Source organism: Poeciliopsis prolifica, unplaced genomic scaffold, assembly GCF_027474105.1.
Source record: "Poeciliopsis prolifica strain line A6 unplaced genomic scaffold, Auburn_PproV2 SCAFFOLD014, whole genome shotgun sequence".
In the NCBI taxonomy this organism is placed as follows: Eukaryota; Metazoa; Chordata; class Actinopteri; order Cyprinodontiformes; family Poeciliidae; genus Poeciliopsis; species Poeciliopsis prolifica.
This window is the reverse complement of record NW_026562389.1, coordinates 4,299,572-4,319,923: the sequence shown is the minus strand read 5'-3', so window position 1 is coordinate 4,319,923 and position 20,352 is coordinate 4,299,572. Positions and strand designations below refer to the sequence as shown.

At 37.1% G+C, this 20,352-nt stretch overlaps 1 protein-coding gene across 2 annotated transcripts in view; it reads right to left on the bottom strand.

The window, feature by feature from the left end:
- gpat2 (glycerol-3-phosphate acyltransferase 2, mitochondrial) overlaps positions 1-20,352 on the bottom strand; it is a 129,299-nt gene that overhangs the window by 6,793 nt on the left and 102,154 nt on the right. For both annotated transcript variants that reach the window (XM_055039057.1, XM_055039058.1), the window contains 9 exons: positions 19,705-19,806; positions 18,340-18,422; positions 13,251-13,381; positions 13,101-13,171; positions 12,702-12,862; positions 11,795-11,898; positions 6,208-6,392; positions 5,626-5,703; positions 3,569-3,691 (listed from right to left, as the gene is read on the bottom strand). In XM_055039057.1, the coding sequence (XP_054895032.1) occupies positions 3,569-3,691; positions 5,626-5,703; positions 6,208-6,392; positions 11,795-11,898; positions 12,702-12,862; positions 13,101-13,171; positions 13,251-13,381; positions 18,340-18,422; positions 19,705-19,806 (1,038 nt within the window). The remainder of the gene's footprint in view (positions 1-3,568; positions 3,692-5,625; positions 5,704-6,207; positions 6,393-11,794; positions 11,899-12,701; positions 12,863-13,100; positions 13,172-13,250; positions 13,382-18,339; positions 18,423-19,704; positions 19,807-20,352) is intronic.

Here is a 20,352-nt window from a genome sequence, read left to right as displayed (position 1 = left end):
TTTGATATTTTTTTATGATTTCTCTCTGTCATTTCCCTGTATTAAATGTAATTTCACTGATTAAATTATTTTTATATATTTGTATGCATAGATGAAAAGGATTGTTACAAATATCAGGAGTCAATAACCCTATTAGAACTGTGTTAATGAGGAAGAAAGCTGATGTCTTCCATACTTAGGTTTGTAGATTAAGGTGACAGTTATTCTGAGGCAAAGCAGATCTTCAAGAATCTAAACAAACTAGATGATGCAATAAAAAAATATCAGATTGGTTCAGCTGAAAAAGGAGTGAGAATGTATTTAATAATCTGGGAATGTTGTGTCCAGCCGTGCAAACAAGGGCAGACAGGCAGCTTCTCAGAGCGATAACGTTGAAAACATCCAACACCTGAATACTTAGTCCAAATAAAAGCATCATACAAAACCGAAAAACAGCAACAACCACCATCGGTCAATTACAGGTCATTACGAGGATGAATCAGTTTAACGGTTGAAAATTTGCATAACACAGCAGCACAGAAATGCATAATGAATAATTTATCCAGCAGTGTGTTATTGGATTATATTTTCTCATTGCTAACTGCTCAGTACTGATCAATAAATTCTGAACTTGAATAAATATTTTCTTTTTAACAAAGCCCCCTGGCTTGCAGAACCGAAACAAGGCTTAAATAAATAATCTAAAAAACACAAATAAAACTGCAACTGCATGCAGTTATAATAGGTTCCTCGCCCGACCCTGCAGGTCCCCCTCACCGTGCGTTTCCTGTCGGCCGCCATATAAAAAAATCTTAAGACAAACATGTTGGCAGAAAAATAAATCTTTAAGGGAGTAAAACTCTCATAACAGCAGATTTTATTCAGCAATGCAGTTGAATTACTGCCCAGCTGCTGAGAATGACCTCCTGAAGTGAATTTATGCAGCCAAACCGAGTCCGGGCTGAGGAAGAGGAGGAGGAAGAGGAGGAAATGTTTTCTGTTGCTTGTTAGGGAGGCATTTTGTTGCAGACATTCAGCACCTGCTCAGCAGAGCACAGAGATTTTAGAAGGAGAGAAAACGCTGGATGGACGGCGTTAAAACATGGTGTTTGAAAAGAGAACTGCTGCCTGTTCAGAGGACAAAGACGAAGTCAGTCGGTGCATTGTGTGGCGGTGTGGGTGGTTCTGGTTCTACTGAACCACTGCAGTGAACCAGAACTGTAGCAGGACAAAACCTAAAGGTTGATTTTTAATTCTTTTTCACTCGCTGAAAACAATGTTCATCCTACATGCACACTAAAACCTGTTATCAATTGTAGTTTTCTGGCTGATCGTTAATTACAGATATTTAAAACGCCTGATCTGCCAATTCCAATTTTGGCCAATTTTCTGCCTGCCGAGACTGTTCTACAACAATGATTGAATTTTAATATTTTTATGTATAAAGACAGATTCTGGCTGTCCCATCTGTTGGAAGTCGGTTTAGTGTTCATTGTGTTCTTATCAGTGTTCAGATTGCTGAGAAATGTGTTTAAGACCATAAATCCGACGAACGGGAAGACTTATTTTAACTGAAGCAGATGAGTTGTGATTGCTCACCGTTATGAAAGCGGCTCGTTCAGCAGGTCAGCTGCTTGTTCTCAGGTTGTCTGGTAAAAGTCTCTTAAAGGTGACCTTAATTACCAGCCACTGCCTCAGACGGCACCAAGACTCATGGTGGGTCTTGTTTTGTCCGCAGCAGAGAGAAAAATTCAACTTCAGAGTAAAACCTTCTGACTCATGTTTAGATTTAGATAAACACTGAATGTAGCTACAAGAGGTACAAACTGTTTCTGAAATGAAAAATGTAACACGCGACATTAACACGGCTGTGTGTGAGAATGGGTGAGTGGGCGGCAAACTCTCATAAAGCGCTTTGGATAAAAGCCCAATGTAACTGCGGTCCATTTATTGGTCCGTATTCCAGAATGGTCTGATATGAACAAAAAAATCCCAGAGCCAACATGTCCCATCACTGGTTATCTTTTACAGAGGCTGCAGAATCCAGCGAGTCGGTGACCTGCGTTTTTCATTTGTAGGTCAAGTTCATTACTCAACACACACCAACCCATCTGTTGTAAAAATACATCAGCACGCTGAAAAATGAAGAATATATCCATACTCTGACATTTCACTCTTCATATGATGATGTTTATTAGATTTAATGAAGCAATCGGCGTGGATATATATTTCTATTTTTTTATTGATTAAATGACAGCAGTGTAAATCAGTATTTCAGTCTATTAAATGCTCGTCTTTAAATGTAGAACTTTATTAAAAATGGCTCTGCAACAAGATAAAAAATTCCAGAGTAAAAGAATATTTCTAAACACGTAACAAATATGTCAGAATGATTTTGATATTGCTGCATCTCTAATTTTCTAGGCTTTTCTGTAGCCTAGAAAATTAACCAACACTGATAGCAACTCTGCTTTTTAAGTCAATTTGGACAGAAATGAGACAAAAATATCAAAATATTTTAATCTGATCCTGATTTATGAATATAAGCTGCACTCGTTAATTTTAAAAAGAAATAAAATGCACATATACAAGCCAAACTTGTCTATAAGCCAAAATTGTTCAAGTTGTATCAGAGATATTTATGCCAAAATGTTTATTTTTCTAAACTTTGCATAAACCCATTCTGGAAAAATACAAAAACTGGTCCCACTAGACTTTTTTATTGTCCATCAATCTGACTGATCAAAAAAAAACATAATATATTTTAATTGTCACTTTAAAAAAATTATAATGACATAAGACACACGAAGGAGGAGCTTCTTAAAGAGACAGATGCCCAATTTCAAGGCGTCAAATTCCGAAGTCAAATGTTTTTTTAAGTCATGTTTGATATACAAAGCATTTTTATAACTAAGGTAATATATTTACTACATTATGATATAAAATGGAACTAAATGTCTTGATGCCATCTACAAACCTCCTGATTAAACTGGTCTTCAATCAAGTTTTCACATTAAGATTATTTCAAAATAACTTGTAGGCTGCAACACAATAATGTAATTAATAAATAATTTTTTGTCAAATTAAAGTTTATTTTAATGATAATGCTGCACAGAAACAACTTATTAAAATGAGAGATTAAATGATAAAAAAAACAAAACAAAGAAAGGTTAGTTGAGTGATGATCCCTAAATGTGTCAGTATTTAAGTTAATCATGTCTTCTGTCAAGATTCTTATACATCCAAAAGTCACTGACATATTTAAACTCCTGATGTTTGGTCCCTCTGGAAAAACCTCGGCTGATTAGAGTTGGTTTGAAATATCGAATGCAACAGGAAGTACGTCTCAAGACGACACTCTGCTGATTCACATTCAAGACATGTGATGTGTAGAAGCTTTTTGTAATGGAGATTTAGGTACTTCAAAGTTCTTTTCATGTCACTATTCTGTGTTTCTGCATGTATAAGTTTACAGCAGTCTCCCAATGAGTGATCTGGATGAGCAGAAAACCTTTGTCCCATTTTCAAACCTCATGCTACTCTGAATCACATGACGAATCTAAAGGGGATCCACGAAGCTTTTGTTTACCTTAAATGAGCGCAAGTCCTGGTCCTCGCAGTCAGAGTCGCTGTGATACGGGTCGTCGGTGGCGGTCCAGGTCAGAGTGCCTTCCCTCTTCCAGAAATCACAGATGTGAATGTCTCGGGGAATCTGCATGAGACAAACCGAAGAGCAAACAGTAACACTTTAGTTGAAGGCGTGTGCATAAGACTGACATGACACTGTCAGAAACATTACATGAATATTTATGACATATTAATCACACTCTGAACGCAAAGTGGACACTTTTAAGTGAAACTTTACATTATCAGACTTTTACTCCAACTTTTAGTGCAACCTTGCATTAAAAATGTCATTATTTACCAAATGCCACTTTATGAAAACAGTCGTAAACATTCATAGACTCCTTCATGGTCATGACAGGTGTTGTGTTTATGACATCCTTATGCACAGCTTTTCGGGTATCAACTCGTAGGTAACGGGCCGAGTTCATCACTGGATCTCAGCTCTAATAATAACTTTTTTCCCAAAAAGTATTCCGTGTGCCTTGGACTTTTTACACCTTTTCTAACAAGGGAGTAAAATACAAAAGCGATGCAGAACATGTATATGAAAAGAGTTAATTAACACTGCTGGGTGTCTGAATACGTATGACCTTTAAGAATAAAGATATGCAAAATAAAAAAAATTAAATATAAAAAGTTTTAAAGTCTTTTGATAGGCACACTGCATGGTGCAAAAGGTTTTGCATTTTTATACTACTTTGGTAGTTTTTAGTTTTAGAGAAAGCATCTAGACTTCACAGAGATCCCACACATTCTGAATGTAAAAATTAATCTTCAGATTCTGCAGATTAAGACATTTCTCACATGACCCCGGAGGATCATAAAGCTGTGCTGGTCTGTGTGCAGCTGCAGGCTATGCCGCTACTGCCTTGTGTCACTATTTCACACTCATTCAACGATCTCATCTAACCCTTCATCACAGCTCTGAGCTCTAATGTCTTCAGGGATGGACGAAGGAATAAAACTTACAAGTGCAATAAGTCAAGACAAAAAACAGGAAATAAAAGGAGACACATTACGTAGTTACATTACGGCTACCATAGTCAGGAGTGTTGGAGTAAGATGTACTATACTTTGACTTGCTGTTTGGTTTAATGCACCTTTAAATATGAAAAAAAGATAAAAAATAGACCTATAGTGAGGAAAGTCTGGTAACCTCCTGACCAACAGAGCACAGCACAAGACACTGAAGGTCTGTTTCTCATCAGGGTGAATGGAGCAGGAAGTTTTACAAACCAAAGTCCTGTGATCTGCAGAAACACTCAGATGACCAGAGAGATGGACAGAATTCAGAGTACTGAAGACGTGTACATTCTCTGTCATCTTCAGTGAAACAGAACGAAAGAAAGTTTCATGGGAAACACGGATATGTTTGCATAAACAAAGAACAAATTCCCCAGTGTTTAGTAAGACAACAGACCAGGGAGGAGATCCAACAGACTGAGCAGACTGTACCGTTTCTGCTGCAAGACTGAGATAATCTTTCAACGGTTGTTTAAGAAAAATAAATCTTTTCTATGGCAGTAGCAGCACCAGACGCAGTGACAAAACCAAATTATTTTATCAAAATAAAGAAGGTTGGATCTGGCTTGGAGTTGATTGTGCAAAGAAAGTTATTTCAGAAAATATTCATATTCTTCGAAACAGCAACTCTGTAACAGAATCTTAAGTCAGATACTTTCTGATGTGCTGCAGCACAGCCTGCTACAGGAGATCCTTCTACTGACAGAAGTGATGATTTGAAAATACTTCATGAAAAGAGCTACTTCTAATGTTCAATCAGATTAAAAGGCAAGAAAGAACCCAACTGTGACCTAATTTTTTTTCATAAAATAAAATAATTTTGCTAATCCTAACCTAGTCTGAAATTGTTTTCATTTAATACTGTACAAAAAACACATATTTTGAAGGTTGATATCAGGTTTCAATTTGATTTAGGAGATATTTTCAACAAAACGACTGTTTCAAACGATTTAGACTTGAAGGAAATAACTTTCAAAACTCTTTAGCGGTTCTTACTTCCTCCATGATCAGGATGCCACAGCGGACCAGACTGTCAACAGCATCCAGAGCAAAACTCTGAGCCGACTGACAAGGCTGCAGAGAGCAAGAGAGAGAAAATGGATTAGCTTGGTGGCGAAGCAGTCAAAAGCAAAAACAACTTCAGACTTTCACCGTTCTAAGAAATACAGGCGGAGACAGCTGACAGAAAGCATAAGGTTTGGAGTAGAGATGTAGCGAAGATCACACAGGGAGAACGAGAGGCAGCTGGAAGGAGGCTGAGAGCTGGGGGAGATATTTCTTGGTGAGAAATGGAGTGAGAAACAAAACTACAAGCAAAGGAGACAAGAAAGAGCAGCTGCTGAAATGAAAGGTGGGCTCACAGAAAGGAAAAGTATTAGTGGCTCAGATTCGGAGCCCTTGAAGTCAGCGTGATGAAGCGTGCGCATTCAGAGAAATACACACACCCACACAATCCAAAACCTCTCTCTGGCTGAGATAGAGGCAGCAGAGCAGGATGAATGGCTGTTCAGCTCCATTTAACATCCATTGAAAGAGACACACTGGGTGTGCATTTGCGTGATAAGAATACAAACTCACTGGCATTATGCCCGGAGGCAGGAGATGGCAAAGCCCCAAGGCTTTCTCCGTCAGCTCCAACTGACCGAGCGCCACATCAAACTCCATGTCACCTTTGACCTCTTCTCCCTCCACGCCGTCACTCCTCACTCGGCTGCTGACGCCGCTGAAGACCACCTCGCACAGCATGGCCGACACTGCGCACGCTAGGACCGAAAACATCCGAGTGATTGCCGAGGCACGAAGAGGAAAACAAGCATGTTAGGAATTCAAATACGCTGTGATACAGACTGCTACAGGAGATCCTTCCTACATCTACAACAACTCTTCAAAGAATCTTGAATGAATGTAAGTTACAACAACATTTAGTTCCTCTTTGGGATCAATAAAGTATTTCTGAATTGAATTTAACTGAAAATGGCTGCAAGCAAATTCACAATTCATACATCTTTGAAAAGCATTCGTCGAGCCTCCTGCACAACCAAGTAGAATGCAGCAAGATGTTTCTGGATGGCAAGTCAACATCAAAACACTTGGCTTTTCTAGCAGCCATTGAACAACAAAAACGGTGGTAAAACCAGCTGACCAAACATGCGTCGCTTAGGTTCCTAAGTGACGGGCAGAGATTCGTTGAAGTTGCTAGATGAGAGGCAGTGCCTGTTGATTCGTGTGTTACATTCAGGTTTTTGAAACAGCAAATTTTTCAAACACCAAAAAACAGATGGTGTTTGTTTTTTAAGTGCTTAGGCAGTTTTTAAAACCCAACTCAAAGTTTTGCATAATAGGTCACCTTTGAGCTTTAATCCTTCATATAGTTTTTCTTTTGCGAGTTGCTTGAAGAGTCCTCCTCATACTTTTTGTTCCTAAACAAAAGCAGCCTTCACATTTCACAAAATAATAAATAAAAGAAAAATTCGATACCAATCCCCTTTTAAGGTTGAAAAACTTTTCCTTACGTCTCATTTTTAAATTCCTGGCTTTTAAAATCCCTGCGCTGTCATATTAATAAGCAGTCACTTTATTGTTGTCACTGGAAGTTGCCACCCATCTGTGAATGTTTCACACAAAACCTCACTGACCAGCTGCTCCACTTCGTCCCCAGAATCATTCATGCAGGAATAATGAATCGTACTATGAAATATTATTCTCCAGCAGTACCAAACCAGAGCGGCAGCAGGTATTTCTTCACCTCAGCGTTCCTGTCAGCATGAAAATAAGAAGCAGCCGACAGATAGCTTTGGGGCTAAACGATGACTTGATACAGGCTTGCTGCTGCTCGATGATTAATATGCATTACTGATGCATATTCTGCTGGACGCCAAACTCTTCACCCAGAGAGGAGTGTGCAGTTTTAATAAAACATTGCCATGCATTATTTAAAAATCAGCAAGTAAACCTTCAGCTCTGAGGAGCTGAATAGCATGGCTTTACGTGTCAACACAAGTATGCTCAGCAGTGATGACCATCGGACCTTTATGCGACCCACAGAGATGCCTATGGTGAGCTGTTAAACACACAGGCACTGCGGTGAGACTCCAGCTGGTTTCACAGCTTAGAAAGAACAAGTTTAATTTCTTTTGGGAGGAAATTTGATATTCTCACTGCAAAAAACTGAACGTTTAACAATATTTACACAAAAACTTAAATGTGGATTCAAGCCAGAAGTGCTTCAATTATTATTTCTACAGTTGCTGAAAAGTGTAGCAGCCTTCTTTCAGCCAGCTGCCCTGCAGTAAGCAGCAACTGATGTGGTTACTATACACGCCAAAGAAAACCTGAGAAAAAAAAAGAAACGAAATGTTTCCTCTGATTAAAAGTAATTTAACAAAGTATGTGCTTTTCATAAAATATTTGTAGTTTTAAAAACTGTTTCTAAACCAGTCAATTACCTTGACATCAGTGGTCCTCTTTGTTTTGTTTGCATTACGTATCCATCCACTAGGGGCACTGTTCAGACAGAATCAGTGCAGTTTATACTCTTATTCATGTTATACGGCTCTTGGTGACGAGCATGGTGGAATAAAGTCGAGCACATAAAACAAGAAAACAAGTTATTTTTACTGATTAACAACTTGCTCACGCTAAACCTGAATGCATTTTAGGAAACATTAAGGCAGTACTCAACCTGGATCTGTGTAAAAAATACAATATGTTGGAAAGTTTTAGATATTCAACTTTCCAGAGTTCTCAAAATGTTAAAGGAAATAAATAAATGTAAAACATTAAAGCTGACCGAGAATTTATGAGAAACATTTCTACAATGGAATGATTGAAAATATCAAACCTGCAAAGAAAAAAAATCTGAAAAGAAAAAAATGGGAAGAAAGGAAAGAAAGAGAAATGAGAAAAGAAGAGAAAATATAGAAAGATAAAGATGGAAATAGAGAGAAAAAGAAAAACAAAGACTGAAAGGAGAAAAGGATGAGGCTGAAAACAGCAGAGGGCACAAAAAGGCAGACAGGCTGCCTCTGAAAGAAGAGAAGAGAATAAGACAATGAAGGAAATAAAGGAAAGGCGAAAGAGTAAAAAGGAGAATAAAGCGAGCAGAAAAAACAATAAAAAGGACATACAGGAGAAAAAAGTAGTGGAAGGTGGGAAAAACATAAGAGAACAAGAGAGGAAGGATGAAAAAATAGAAACCTGGAAAACACTGAAATAAAATATTGATACATTTCATGACAGTAAAAACTGGATATTATCCTGTTTGAGGTATAAAAGTTGTTCCCACGTCTTCAGCCACATTTTCTCTGATAAAAACTGTTAGAATATTTGTAAGAATGCAGGTCTGAAAGTTTTACACTGAAATCCTGCAAAGTATGAAGTATATAAAACATTTCTTAAGCAGACAGTAACCAGATTCATTCTTAGCACTAAAATGGCAAAGGAGTTTTATCTCCACATGCTTTAATGCATAAAACTGTTGTGGATCTAAAAAAAACAAAGTATTCAAGTCTTTGCCAACTAGCTTTATTAGATAAATAATTGATAAGTAAATTAACAACAGTATAGTCAATAGATTATATTACATATAAAAGATAAATAATCTTGAAAAAACTAACTATGAAAAGCATTTTGCCTCAGAAACAATGAAACATGAACGAGGCAGTTAGGACCAATCTGAAGTCGTCTCTACAAAAAAATAAATGAGGAAAACGTTTTCCAGCGAGACTGCGACCGGAAGAGGCTGTTTGCTTGCTGTAGTTTTGTATAATGGCTGGGTCCTCTGCTGCAGCGTGATGCCTCTTTATGACCCTGCATAATTTTATCTACGAGCTCTGAAGATAATTACACATCGCGCACTTCCTGAGCTCAACACAAAGCAGTCAGAAAAACGGCAACTCGAGAGTCAAATTAAGAAAGACTACTGAGTAAAATGGAAAAAATATAAAACAGCACAAATCAGCTGCCTGGACGCAAACGACTGAATGTGTTTGTATTTATTGAAATTATTTTTTTAGAAAGATATTTTATATGTTTAGAGTTGCTTTTGTACCATAATACGTGAAACAGTCAACGACATTTTGATGTGGAAAATGTAATGTTTTTTAAATTGCTCATTTTTTTGTGTTTTTATGATGTAAAGAACTTTGAACTGCATTGTTACTTAAATGTGCTGAACACATAAACTTGATTTGTTTTGGATATATACCTGCTTCTACATGTTGTTATCCAGTTTTTGTTTTAACTGTTGTTAAAAAAAGTCTGTAGTTTTCTGCTAATTTACCTCATTTGCTTTTTCCTCTTTAAATTTCCCAGAGACGGTTTGAGCTTCCTTCCCTCTTTGCTCTTTCTCAACCCTTCTGGGATTTGGGTCAGAGTTCAGAAATTAATTTAGCTTTAGAGAAGCTAATCAGCTGCTGAAAGTTGTAAAAGAAATTGAGCCTGAGGTGATTTTATTATGAAAGGCATTTATTATTTACAAGTTTTGCTCTTTTTCTATTCATAATTTATAAAATGAAGCAAAATGCAGAACTTTTAAATGTCACGTTTGTCAGAGTTCAGGTTCCTTGGAAACCGGGTCAAACTGATCCGATCTGCCTCATTTAAAGCTAAATTGTTCTGCTGCTCCAACAACATCTGAGAAGCGCAATCTGGTCCAAATCAAAAAAATTTAATGTATCTGAGTAAAAAATACTCCTTCAATAGACTTAAATAGTTGGTAAATATTTAGTCTCTGCTCTGCTAAATCATTGCGTAGAAAAAGCACAACAGGCCCATATGGCACCAAATCTCTCTGCTCTTGCCTCACGTTGTTCTACTTCTCTGTACAATCCAGAATTTTCACCAATTCCTCATTTTCTGTCGGTGAATTTGTGCCTGGAAAAGGACCGGGGCTTTTATTTTGGTCAATGGAAGGATTTTTTTTAATTTAACATTTAGCTGGAGATAAGAGAGAACTTTGATGATGTAGGGGAGAAAATAAAAAGCTTGTTGTGGAAGAGGACTCCATGACCAAATGCTAAGAAGCTAATTGCCAAGCTGACCAGAGGCTGGGGAGAAGAGCAGCGAGTGCTGACCTGCAGGAAAAAACTACATCCCTTTCATGTAGTAAAAACTGCTAACGTTCGTCCTCTGATAACAGGATGGATTAATTATATCTATATTATATGTATTAATTATATCTTCCACGTGCAGTTGGAAGAAAGAGACTCTTGATTTTTAGTTTTTGACCAAAGCAACATCTCTGCATCCAAACGCAGTGAAGGGTCATGCTGCAGCTGGAGAATTGATTTGTTAGGCAGACCTGTGAAAACGCTGTTGCAGTAATTAATCAATGTGACCAAAGATAAACGCATGGATGAGTTTGTCTAGATCTCGCTGAGACATAAGTCCTGTAATCCTGGAAATGTTCTTCAGGTGACAGAAGGCCGACTTTATATCTGTCTTTATGTGACTCTGAAAGTTCAGGTTTCAGAGCTGGTCACTAACTGTGAGCTCCAGCTGTCATGTGCAGTACTCTTTCCTACTGAAGCAGAACTCAATATGGGTCACAGGTAACACTTGTGGATTATCTCTGATTCCAATTCAAAACTCTTCCTAAGGGAACAAAAAAGTATAATTTACCAATCTAGTATCGTTGCTGGATGTTGGTCTGGCAGCTGTCATCATTAAATCCATTGAACAGCCTACATGATGCATATCATTCTGATGCTGAAGTAGATTTGACCAGTAAAAAGTAAATTTGAAGTGCTGGGAACATGTTAGTGAATAAAGTTGCTGATTATTTTTGAAACTTTCGAATTAAGCTGGTGGACAAAAACTGCTGATTAAATACTCTCACTTATTTCTTAGGCTACTCTTTGTCCTTCTGTAGCATTTGGGTTACTTTTAATTTGCCTTTTATCCTTTATAAAAACACAGACTAGAATAATAAAAAGTTTAGGAGGAACTTTGCAAAAGATGGAACATTATTAAAGACCAATTTCCATATTTTCCTATAGCAGGAAGAAATTAAACTTCCTTATCAGTTTTTCAATTTCTAGATAATGGAGGAATATCAATTGAGAGGTCAGAACTGCCAATGCCTAAAACAAAAAAATAAGACACACCAACAATATATATACGTTTTATGATGAGATTTCAGCTTATGATGACAAAACTCACTCACCTCCCACAGCTTCCAGTATGAAGGAGTGGGTCACCTTCTGGGCCAGAGCAGAGAGGTGAAGAACAGAAGCAGCGGACGGACGAGGGACAATGACAGGGTCTTTCCTAAAAGAGAGTTTTACTCAAAATAGAGTGTCTGTAAAACAAACTACTTGTAGTATTCAAGTAGTAGTAACACAAGTAGTATAACCTTTTTATTGCAAAGCAATAATTAATCAATGTAAAAGTCAGATTTTGAGCAGAGTCAGATTTTATTGCAAAGCAATAAAAAGGTTATACTTCAATTTTTTTGTCAAAAGAGCCAAATTTTGTTAATCATACTCAATTTATACAAGCAATAAAAAGGTAACCAACAGCAGGGGTGTCAAAAATCAAATAAAAAATCTGAATGTTCTTAAAGGGCTAGAATATATTGATAAGAACTATTAAACTATTAATAAATAGTTGTTTCAACTTTCAATAAGTGTTTATTAAAATTAAATAATACACACTGCCCAGTCCCTCCTAGGAGTTTGTGATTGTTTTTCTGGGGCTTTTTTTGCAATTTGTGGTGCTAAATTCGAAATATTTGTAAGAAATTTTTCTGATATTTGCACTAATGTGACTTTTTATTACTCATCTTATCTGTTACTTGACACCAAGTAATACTAAGGCAGTCACTTAGACCAAATGTTTTTGGTCAATTTTGAGAAAAATGTGGAATCTGTTGATTTTGTGTGAATTTTGTGTATTTGTGAAAAACTTGAGGGACTTCCTGATATAATTTGGAATCTTGTGAGCCATTTAAAAAGCTACAACGGGCCTGAATTGGCCCCCGGGCCTCGAGTTTAACACATGTGCCTAAGAGAATGAATGCATGTACTTTCAGTGCTTGCTCTGATTCTGTAGCAGAAATACAACAGATCTACCCTGACGACAACGCAGCAATGATGAGGTGAGGTGCGAGCAGGGAGAGCGAGTAGCGGACGATTTCTGGAAGAGTTCCCCCAAAACCAACGTCTCTGTTCCTGAACAAGAGCTCCTCGAGGAGCCAGGTGACGTCACGACAGAGGACAGATGTACTCACGCCCTGCAGAGCAGCGGAAGAAGGAGATGTTTAATTCCAAAATCAGACGGGAGCATTAACCACCTGGAGATATGAGTCTGGGACTGCTCAGTATGACTCAGAAAAATCACTGTCACACTCTACTACACTGAAAACCAATTTTGTTTAATAGTCTCTAGGAGTATTGATGGATATTGAGTAGCAGAGTCAGATTTTAATGCAGAGAGCAGCGAACATAGCAACACAGGAAGGATGTGTGTACCTTGCTGTGTTTGTAGAGGAGCAGACTGGACACGATACTGGTGGACATCACAGCCGTGCAGGAAGCGACCGCTACATAAATACACATACACCGTCCTGAGATAAAGATTGAATTAGTGCTCAGTGGGATTTTAAATAATCCTGGATTTACAGAAGATGAGGTGGAGGACGATGGCAATGCTGAGGTCTCTTTCTGAATGACTCTTCTCTTCGAGTTCAGGATCAGAAAGCAACGTAGGCAGAAGCCACGACATCCGTCTCTTCCCAAACACACTGTCAGCTCTAAAATGAAAAAGTAAGAGGCATTTAACTGAACGTTAACTCAATTCTTCCCTCCTAAACTTTAAATTACACTTCTTTTCTCCTGATAGTCAATTACAACAATCAAGTGCTTTTAGATAGCTTGATTATTTGTTGCACACTCAGACGGCTCTGGTGTTCGTTCAGGGTAAATTCAGCTCCACTCTGTATGATAGGAATCAAGGTAACAACAATGCAACCTGCTGCAATTTTATCCCATTATCATTAATCACACGAATCCGATCAAAGCTCGTTTCTCTTTGAACTCACTCTAATTGTAAAAATGCAGAAGGGCAGCTTTTAAACAAGTTAACCTCTAGAAATGTTGTTTGTCCCTGTACTCAATAGTAAACGACTGATTTATCTGCAAAATACAACAATGGGCACAGATTGGGTTTAAAGTTGCATGGTGTCTTCAAACAAAATGACTTTCCTGACTAAATAAAAACTAAGCCAGTTTGATGACTGAAAGTATTATATCAATATTATTTTAATAGGGATAATATATATGTTCACATAAAACAAATATATTTGTCTTATACATTTGTTATATAAATAAATTATGACTAAAAACATTTTTGTTTACAATGACTTGACAAACTATTTTCTGGATTGCAGCTTGAAACTGAAGACTAGATTTGAACTGAAAAGAAATATTTATGATGCAGTTTAATTTAAATTTTGCCTTTAATATGTATTTTTTTACCAAATACTTTTAAATTCAGCTTTGTAATTTAATTTTGTCTTATATATAAAAAGTAAAAAACTTGCTTTGCCTTCTTTGGTTATCTTGACGGGCTCACTCCATCTTTATTTTTATTTTTCATATTTATGTCATACTAAAATGTGGTAACTTTTTGGACTAAGGCTCAAAGGATTATGTATAAAATTATTTTAATTCAATAAAGAAGTTTTTTTTACTAATTGAATAACATATTTCAAATAACAAATGAAACAGAAAAAAGGAGTATCAATTTGGGAAAAAATATTTATCTGATTTTATTTACATTTAATGAAAACGATTAAATTGGAGATTTTTCAGACCATTTTCAGCACGTAATGGAAATATCTCTATTTTATTTAAAGTAATGAAAACTTTACTAAAGGTAATAATATTTTATGTGTTTTAATTGTTTATGTTATCATTTGTCTTTAGTTATGAGCCCCATCCCTTTGAGGTTGGAAGGCCTCTTTGCCGTCACCCTAATCTTCATCCACAGAAATTATTACAGTGGGACAGAAGAAACCTGTAGTTCAAATTAGAGCATTACTTTAAACATAAATCTGCCAGGAGCATGAATATTGTTTTTCTGAATAAATTTTAAAGCTGAACTAAAAACTGCGATAATTTGTGTGTAATTTATTTAAGTACACATCAGAGGCAAGCCGCTTTATTTTTACACTTTGTGAATTTTACCTTTTAGGACAAGTTTTCATACTAAAGTCATAAAATACTATAAAAGAAATTCTATACATCTTTAAGAAACTTTGCCGTTTATAGATTTTTATTTTTATTTCACAACTAGCAGAAGGTTTTGGATCAATTTGGACATCATTCAACTTCTATGATGGGGAAACTATTACAGAATATAAAAATCTTGAGAATCTCAATATGAACAAATTTGGCTCATTGGGTCGCTGGTAAATTTTTAATTAAAAGTGATTTTATTCCCAAACTTGTACATTATTTTTATTTTTGTTGTCATAAGCTTGTTTTGATACAACCAAACTGAATCATTTCACCTCCACAAGCCTCGAGCTCGATCCATTTCTGTTATTTTTCAGAGAAACGTACGTCAATAGCAGCTTCTTACATAGAAAAACTAAATTTAACTTGGCCGTATTACTTGGCTGCTGTTCCACATCAACAAATTATGCAGTCGATCAACTAATAGATGGAAAAAATAATACGAGCAGCAATAATAAAAGTAAACAAAGCTAATGCAGCATTAATAACGGAAGTGAAATATGTGAATGCTAAACTGCAGACAAAGTCTTGAGTTTTCACTTAAAAAATAAAGCTCTGGGAACATTATTAGAAGTTAGATGGAGTTAAAGATGTTAAGTTTGGATAATTTGACTCTGAGCTGAGAGGATGACAATCATAGCCTGAAAATCTCAATGGTTTATTCAGCTGGGATATTTTAAAAAATACCTCAAAACAAAGTGACTCAGTTGCACTTTTTTATTTTAGCCGGTAATAAACTCAGTTTGGAGCTGCGGCTTTTTTAATATTTCAGTAGTAAGAGTTTTCTGTGGAGCAGTCAGATACAGATGCAATACGCCGATGATTCCCAAGCCTTTCTTTACTCACACCCACCTGAGTTTAGATTCCTGCACAAAGAAAGAAGCGTTCATTAATTTATTTATTACAAAAAGCTTGATCTTTAACTCCAGCCAGGGAGGAGATCTGAAAATGTTTTTGACATCTTCTGAGAGCCCATTCAGATGAAGGTATTATGCATTAAGAATGCAGTGGGGAGGGAGTGTGAGACATCCCAGAGTGTTTGGATATGCAGAAAACCTCTGAAGGGCAACGCTTCAGGTCCTGCATAACAGCAGCCCTGATGTGGCTTAGTTATCAAAAACCTTGGGAGGTTTAATGTGTAACGATGAAATCAATGGTCAACATGCAGTCTTGGTTCTGAAAATAAAGTTTGGTGTGCTTTCAGTGCAATTAAAGTGAAGAAAACAATAATGTAATTTTCTTCAAAATAAGCCCTATAAATTAGTAAATTCCCTTTCTTACTAAAGAAAGGGAATTTACTAATGTGGCTCAATTAATTTCAACAAAGTATTAAAAAGAGACTCGAGGTTCCTAATCTAAAAAAAGAAAGAAAGCAAAGACACTAGAAATGAAAAACAACATGTGGACCACAGAAAATGTGATGATGTCTGGAAATACTAATATTTGCCTTACTTTATTCTCCTTTCTCATGTATATCCAAATCTGGAAATGCTGATACAAATTTGTATTCTTTTCCCAAACTCTGTGTCTTTGTGTTTATTTTGGTTTATCCACGTTAGAATTCAGTGAATGGTTGTTTTAATGATACCAAAATCTGCTTTTGCGCTTAGTTTTTGGTTTCGAAACAACTAATATTTTACGAAGGAAGTAATTAAGCTTCACATGGAGCTGGGTCTATGCCGGTCTATGCCGTTCAACTCCAGATTGAACAAGCCTACATTGGGCCACCAGGTCATGTTTGCACGTTTGTAGTTGACAATCCTTGCCCTACTGTTGCCAACTCAACCACTTTCTTGAAATATTTAGCAACAGACAAAAAATTTGTGTAAGTCCAAAATCTGAACCAGCAGGTCATTTTTAAAAAAATGTTGGTAATCACCGATTGGCCAGAAAACTGCGATCAGTTCACCTCCAGTCCACTTGCCGGATGCTGGTCTAGTATTCTTATTGAAATAGCATCAGGCATGCTTGCTGATGTGTTTTGCAGCCTGAGATAGTCATGCTGCGATGCACTTGTGGTGTAAAGACTTGTAGATGCAGAAAACAAAAGTTTTTAGAGAAATAAGAGCATGACGCATCACGACTGCTCTCACTGCAGAAGATTTTCCAAATTTTCCACAGCCCAGTCAAGATCTAAGTAATCCAGTTCAACGAAGGAGGATGAAAGTCTGTTTGATTTTCTATCTAAAGCTCACTGTTCGACAATAATTGTCTTGATGAAACGTGGTATTTCAGCCACTCAATGAATCACTGCAACCCTGAATCAGACATAAAAATGTGTGCTTTCAAGTGAAGAAGGGATTTTTGCCTCATAAACACCCTGACTGGTGTTAAAGGTGTAGCTGTGTAGCTATTCTTCCCAATGAGCATATTTTGAACAATGTTTGGACAACTACACTTGCTGTTACCGCAGAACAGCTGCAGGCTTCATACACTGCAGAAATGAACACAAAATCTCCACAGTAGTGCTTTTGTTGTTTGGACATGTAGCTGTGAATTGCAATCAAACACAGCAGTGTAAACACAGACAAACGATTGAGTGAATGTGGGTGCTTCAGAAATGTAAGGTCAACTCGGAAAAGTAACTGCAGGTGCATCACTCAAACACTGAGGCGTGTTTGATAAAAACTTACAGCCTCTTACCTGGAGAAGTGTGGGCGCAGCTTGAGTGTTATTTATGCATCTTAGCTCTGCACGTGTGTGAGAGAGATACGCACAAGAGCATCAGCATGTGTGTGTCTGTGTGTGTCAAATCTGGACCCATCGACTGTAAAAGCTCTTGATCTCAACCGAGAATAAACAAACCGCTCAGAGTTATTGCACCTTTGTAAATAAATATTTCACATGTGAGGACTTTTAATTTTTAACAACCCACTCATCCATCTGTTTCCTGTGCAGCATTAACATGCAGGGGCAGAGAGACGCTTGGGGACAAGAAACCTAAGTAACCAAGAAATCGTGCCGCAGCATCGTTTTTGGTGCCGACCTGAACTGGGAGCTAAAAGTACTCTCATGCTGGTAACAATTCAATGTCTTCACCGTTCTTTGGAACTTTTAGGAATCAGTTTTGATATTCCTACTGAAAACATGTAGTGGAGAGCCCCTCTCTGAGCAGAGTAAACACACCAAGGGAGAAGCTGCTTTGCTTGTTAGGCACCAAGCAGAGATTGAGCGGGGATGTTATTTTCTTTCCGTTATCTTTTTCACTGGCAGACTGTAATGTTGATGGTAATTGGAGCGAGTCTAAGAGGATGAAGCTCTCATCAAGGCTTGCATCATGCCTGTGCCAGATTTAAGGTTTAGAGGCGAAGTTGTTCAAAGTTTAACAGAAAGGAACTTTTCTAATTTCACAGATGTTGGATAAAAATGACAAAAAACCCCAAAACAAAGGGGAATCCTATTGGGGTGTTGTTATATTACAGTTTCCACACTCACTCATGCACAAAGGAAGGAGTGCAGGCGGTTTGATTACCTGTTGTTGAGGACAACAGGCAGCAACAGGTCCTGTAGAGGGAGCCATTCATCTACTCTGCACCGCCCAGACTCACACATCTCCTACACATAGAAAAACTCATGATTAATGCACAGGAATGCAGATGTTCTACACCGTTTAGCACAGTTTTAGTCAGCAGAACCAAGAGAAGTGCAGAAAGTTGGTACAATTTTTGACAGAAGCTTCGTCTCAAAATGGTATCAATCTGTAAATAACTTGGCTACATTTGCCAAGTTGCTAAAAAGAGATTCATAACATTTTAATAATTTTGGAGAAGAGAAAACATTTGTGATGATTTCTACTTTACAAATTATACTAATCTTGTTCAATTTAACCTGGCTCCATCCAAGTGAATCAAAATGTATAGGTCATGGGTCAAAAAGAACATTATGAGAAGAAAGCTTTAATAACTTTACAGTCTCAGCTCTCATTTTTAAAAATAAATTTACTTAGCCAACTTTTAAAGGTCAGTATGATTTATGCAAGGCGCACTGTTTGTCATACAAGTCAATTGTGAACTGTCTGTCAGTGCAGTGGAGTCTAAATTTTTTTTTACAGCGCTGCACACAAACTATCCTGAAAAACTGTAATGGTTTGGAAACTGAAGGTGCAAATTAAATGTTATGAAAAACAGTTATGAAATGTTACGTTTTTGTTATGTTGTAATTATTACCTATTTACACAATGGGTAGTATTGGGTCATTACTTCCTATTGTTCATAGTAAGAATAGGTAACATTATTTTAGTAGCACTTTGAATAATAGTAAAAAACATTTTATAAATAGCAGTAAAAAAAATATTTTGTTGAGTCTGTTTTAAAACAGGAGTATGTTTTTAAGGTAGAAAAACTGATGTTTCCAAACTGCTAAAACATCCTGGGACTAGAACAACAGATATTAACGCATTTAAAAACAGACTGAGGAGTATTGAAGGAGAACTGGAGGAGGAACTAGTTTGAACAAACCTGAAAAGAGACTATCAGACTATTTTAGTCAATTTATGGGTTTACCATGAAATGCCTCGCTGCTTTGTAATTAACTGATAGGACTCTAAAGTATGGCTGCATGATACTAAGAACATAAATTGTGACAATGGTTAAAAACTGCGATGACCAACATTTTCCTCACTTTATGCAAGTTCAGATCAACTGTACTAGAACAAATCAGATTCCATACTTTTTCCAAACCATGGATAAATAAAGACGCAGTGGGTAATTGATGTTTCCAGATGGCAGATCTCAGGAATACTTGTATGCTGGGATTTTCCAGGTTTCATTTTATAAACCATGTATGTAAATTATTCTTTGATCATTTCTTAACCCAAATGAAGACCCGTATCTTTCACCTTGAGAGAAAATGGCTGGGAAAGGTGGATCATCACACTTCCTGCTGGTTTCTTCCAGAGAAGCGACCATAGCCACTGCAACACAGGCTGTGAGCCAGCTTCCTGTGTGGACATGGAAAATATACATCAGCAAGCAGAAATTCACTCTTTATATCCTATAAAACAAATACATTAGGAGGAAAATTCCGACTTAACATCACTGATGGCAATAAAGTACAAGTAGTAAGAGAAAACATCCAGCGTTCTGTACTTTACGTGTCTGAATGAAAGAACAAAATGCTAGAGTGAAAACCCTATTATTGCAATTAACAGAGAGCAACTCCCACTCTCTACAGCAGAGCTTCGAAGTGTAGATAACAGAGGGCAGCTTTTATGGAGACCAACAGCAATCAATGATGCCTTGGACAAATTATCAGCAAACCCTTAACTAATCAAGCTCTGCAGGCTGTTGAGAGAGAGAAATCCTGAGAGAGTCTAGCAGCTGTTATGTCACTGAAAATGTTTTTCCTCTTGACCCGAAATGTGTAACAACAAGCCCTCTCCCAGGACAAGCCTGAGAAAACTGTGTCAGCAACAATGACATCCTGAGCCTTGGTTAAGTGAGAAATATTCATCGTCTGCACTGAAACAGGCACTCATGGACTCAAC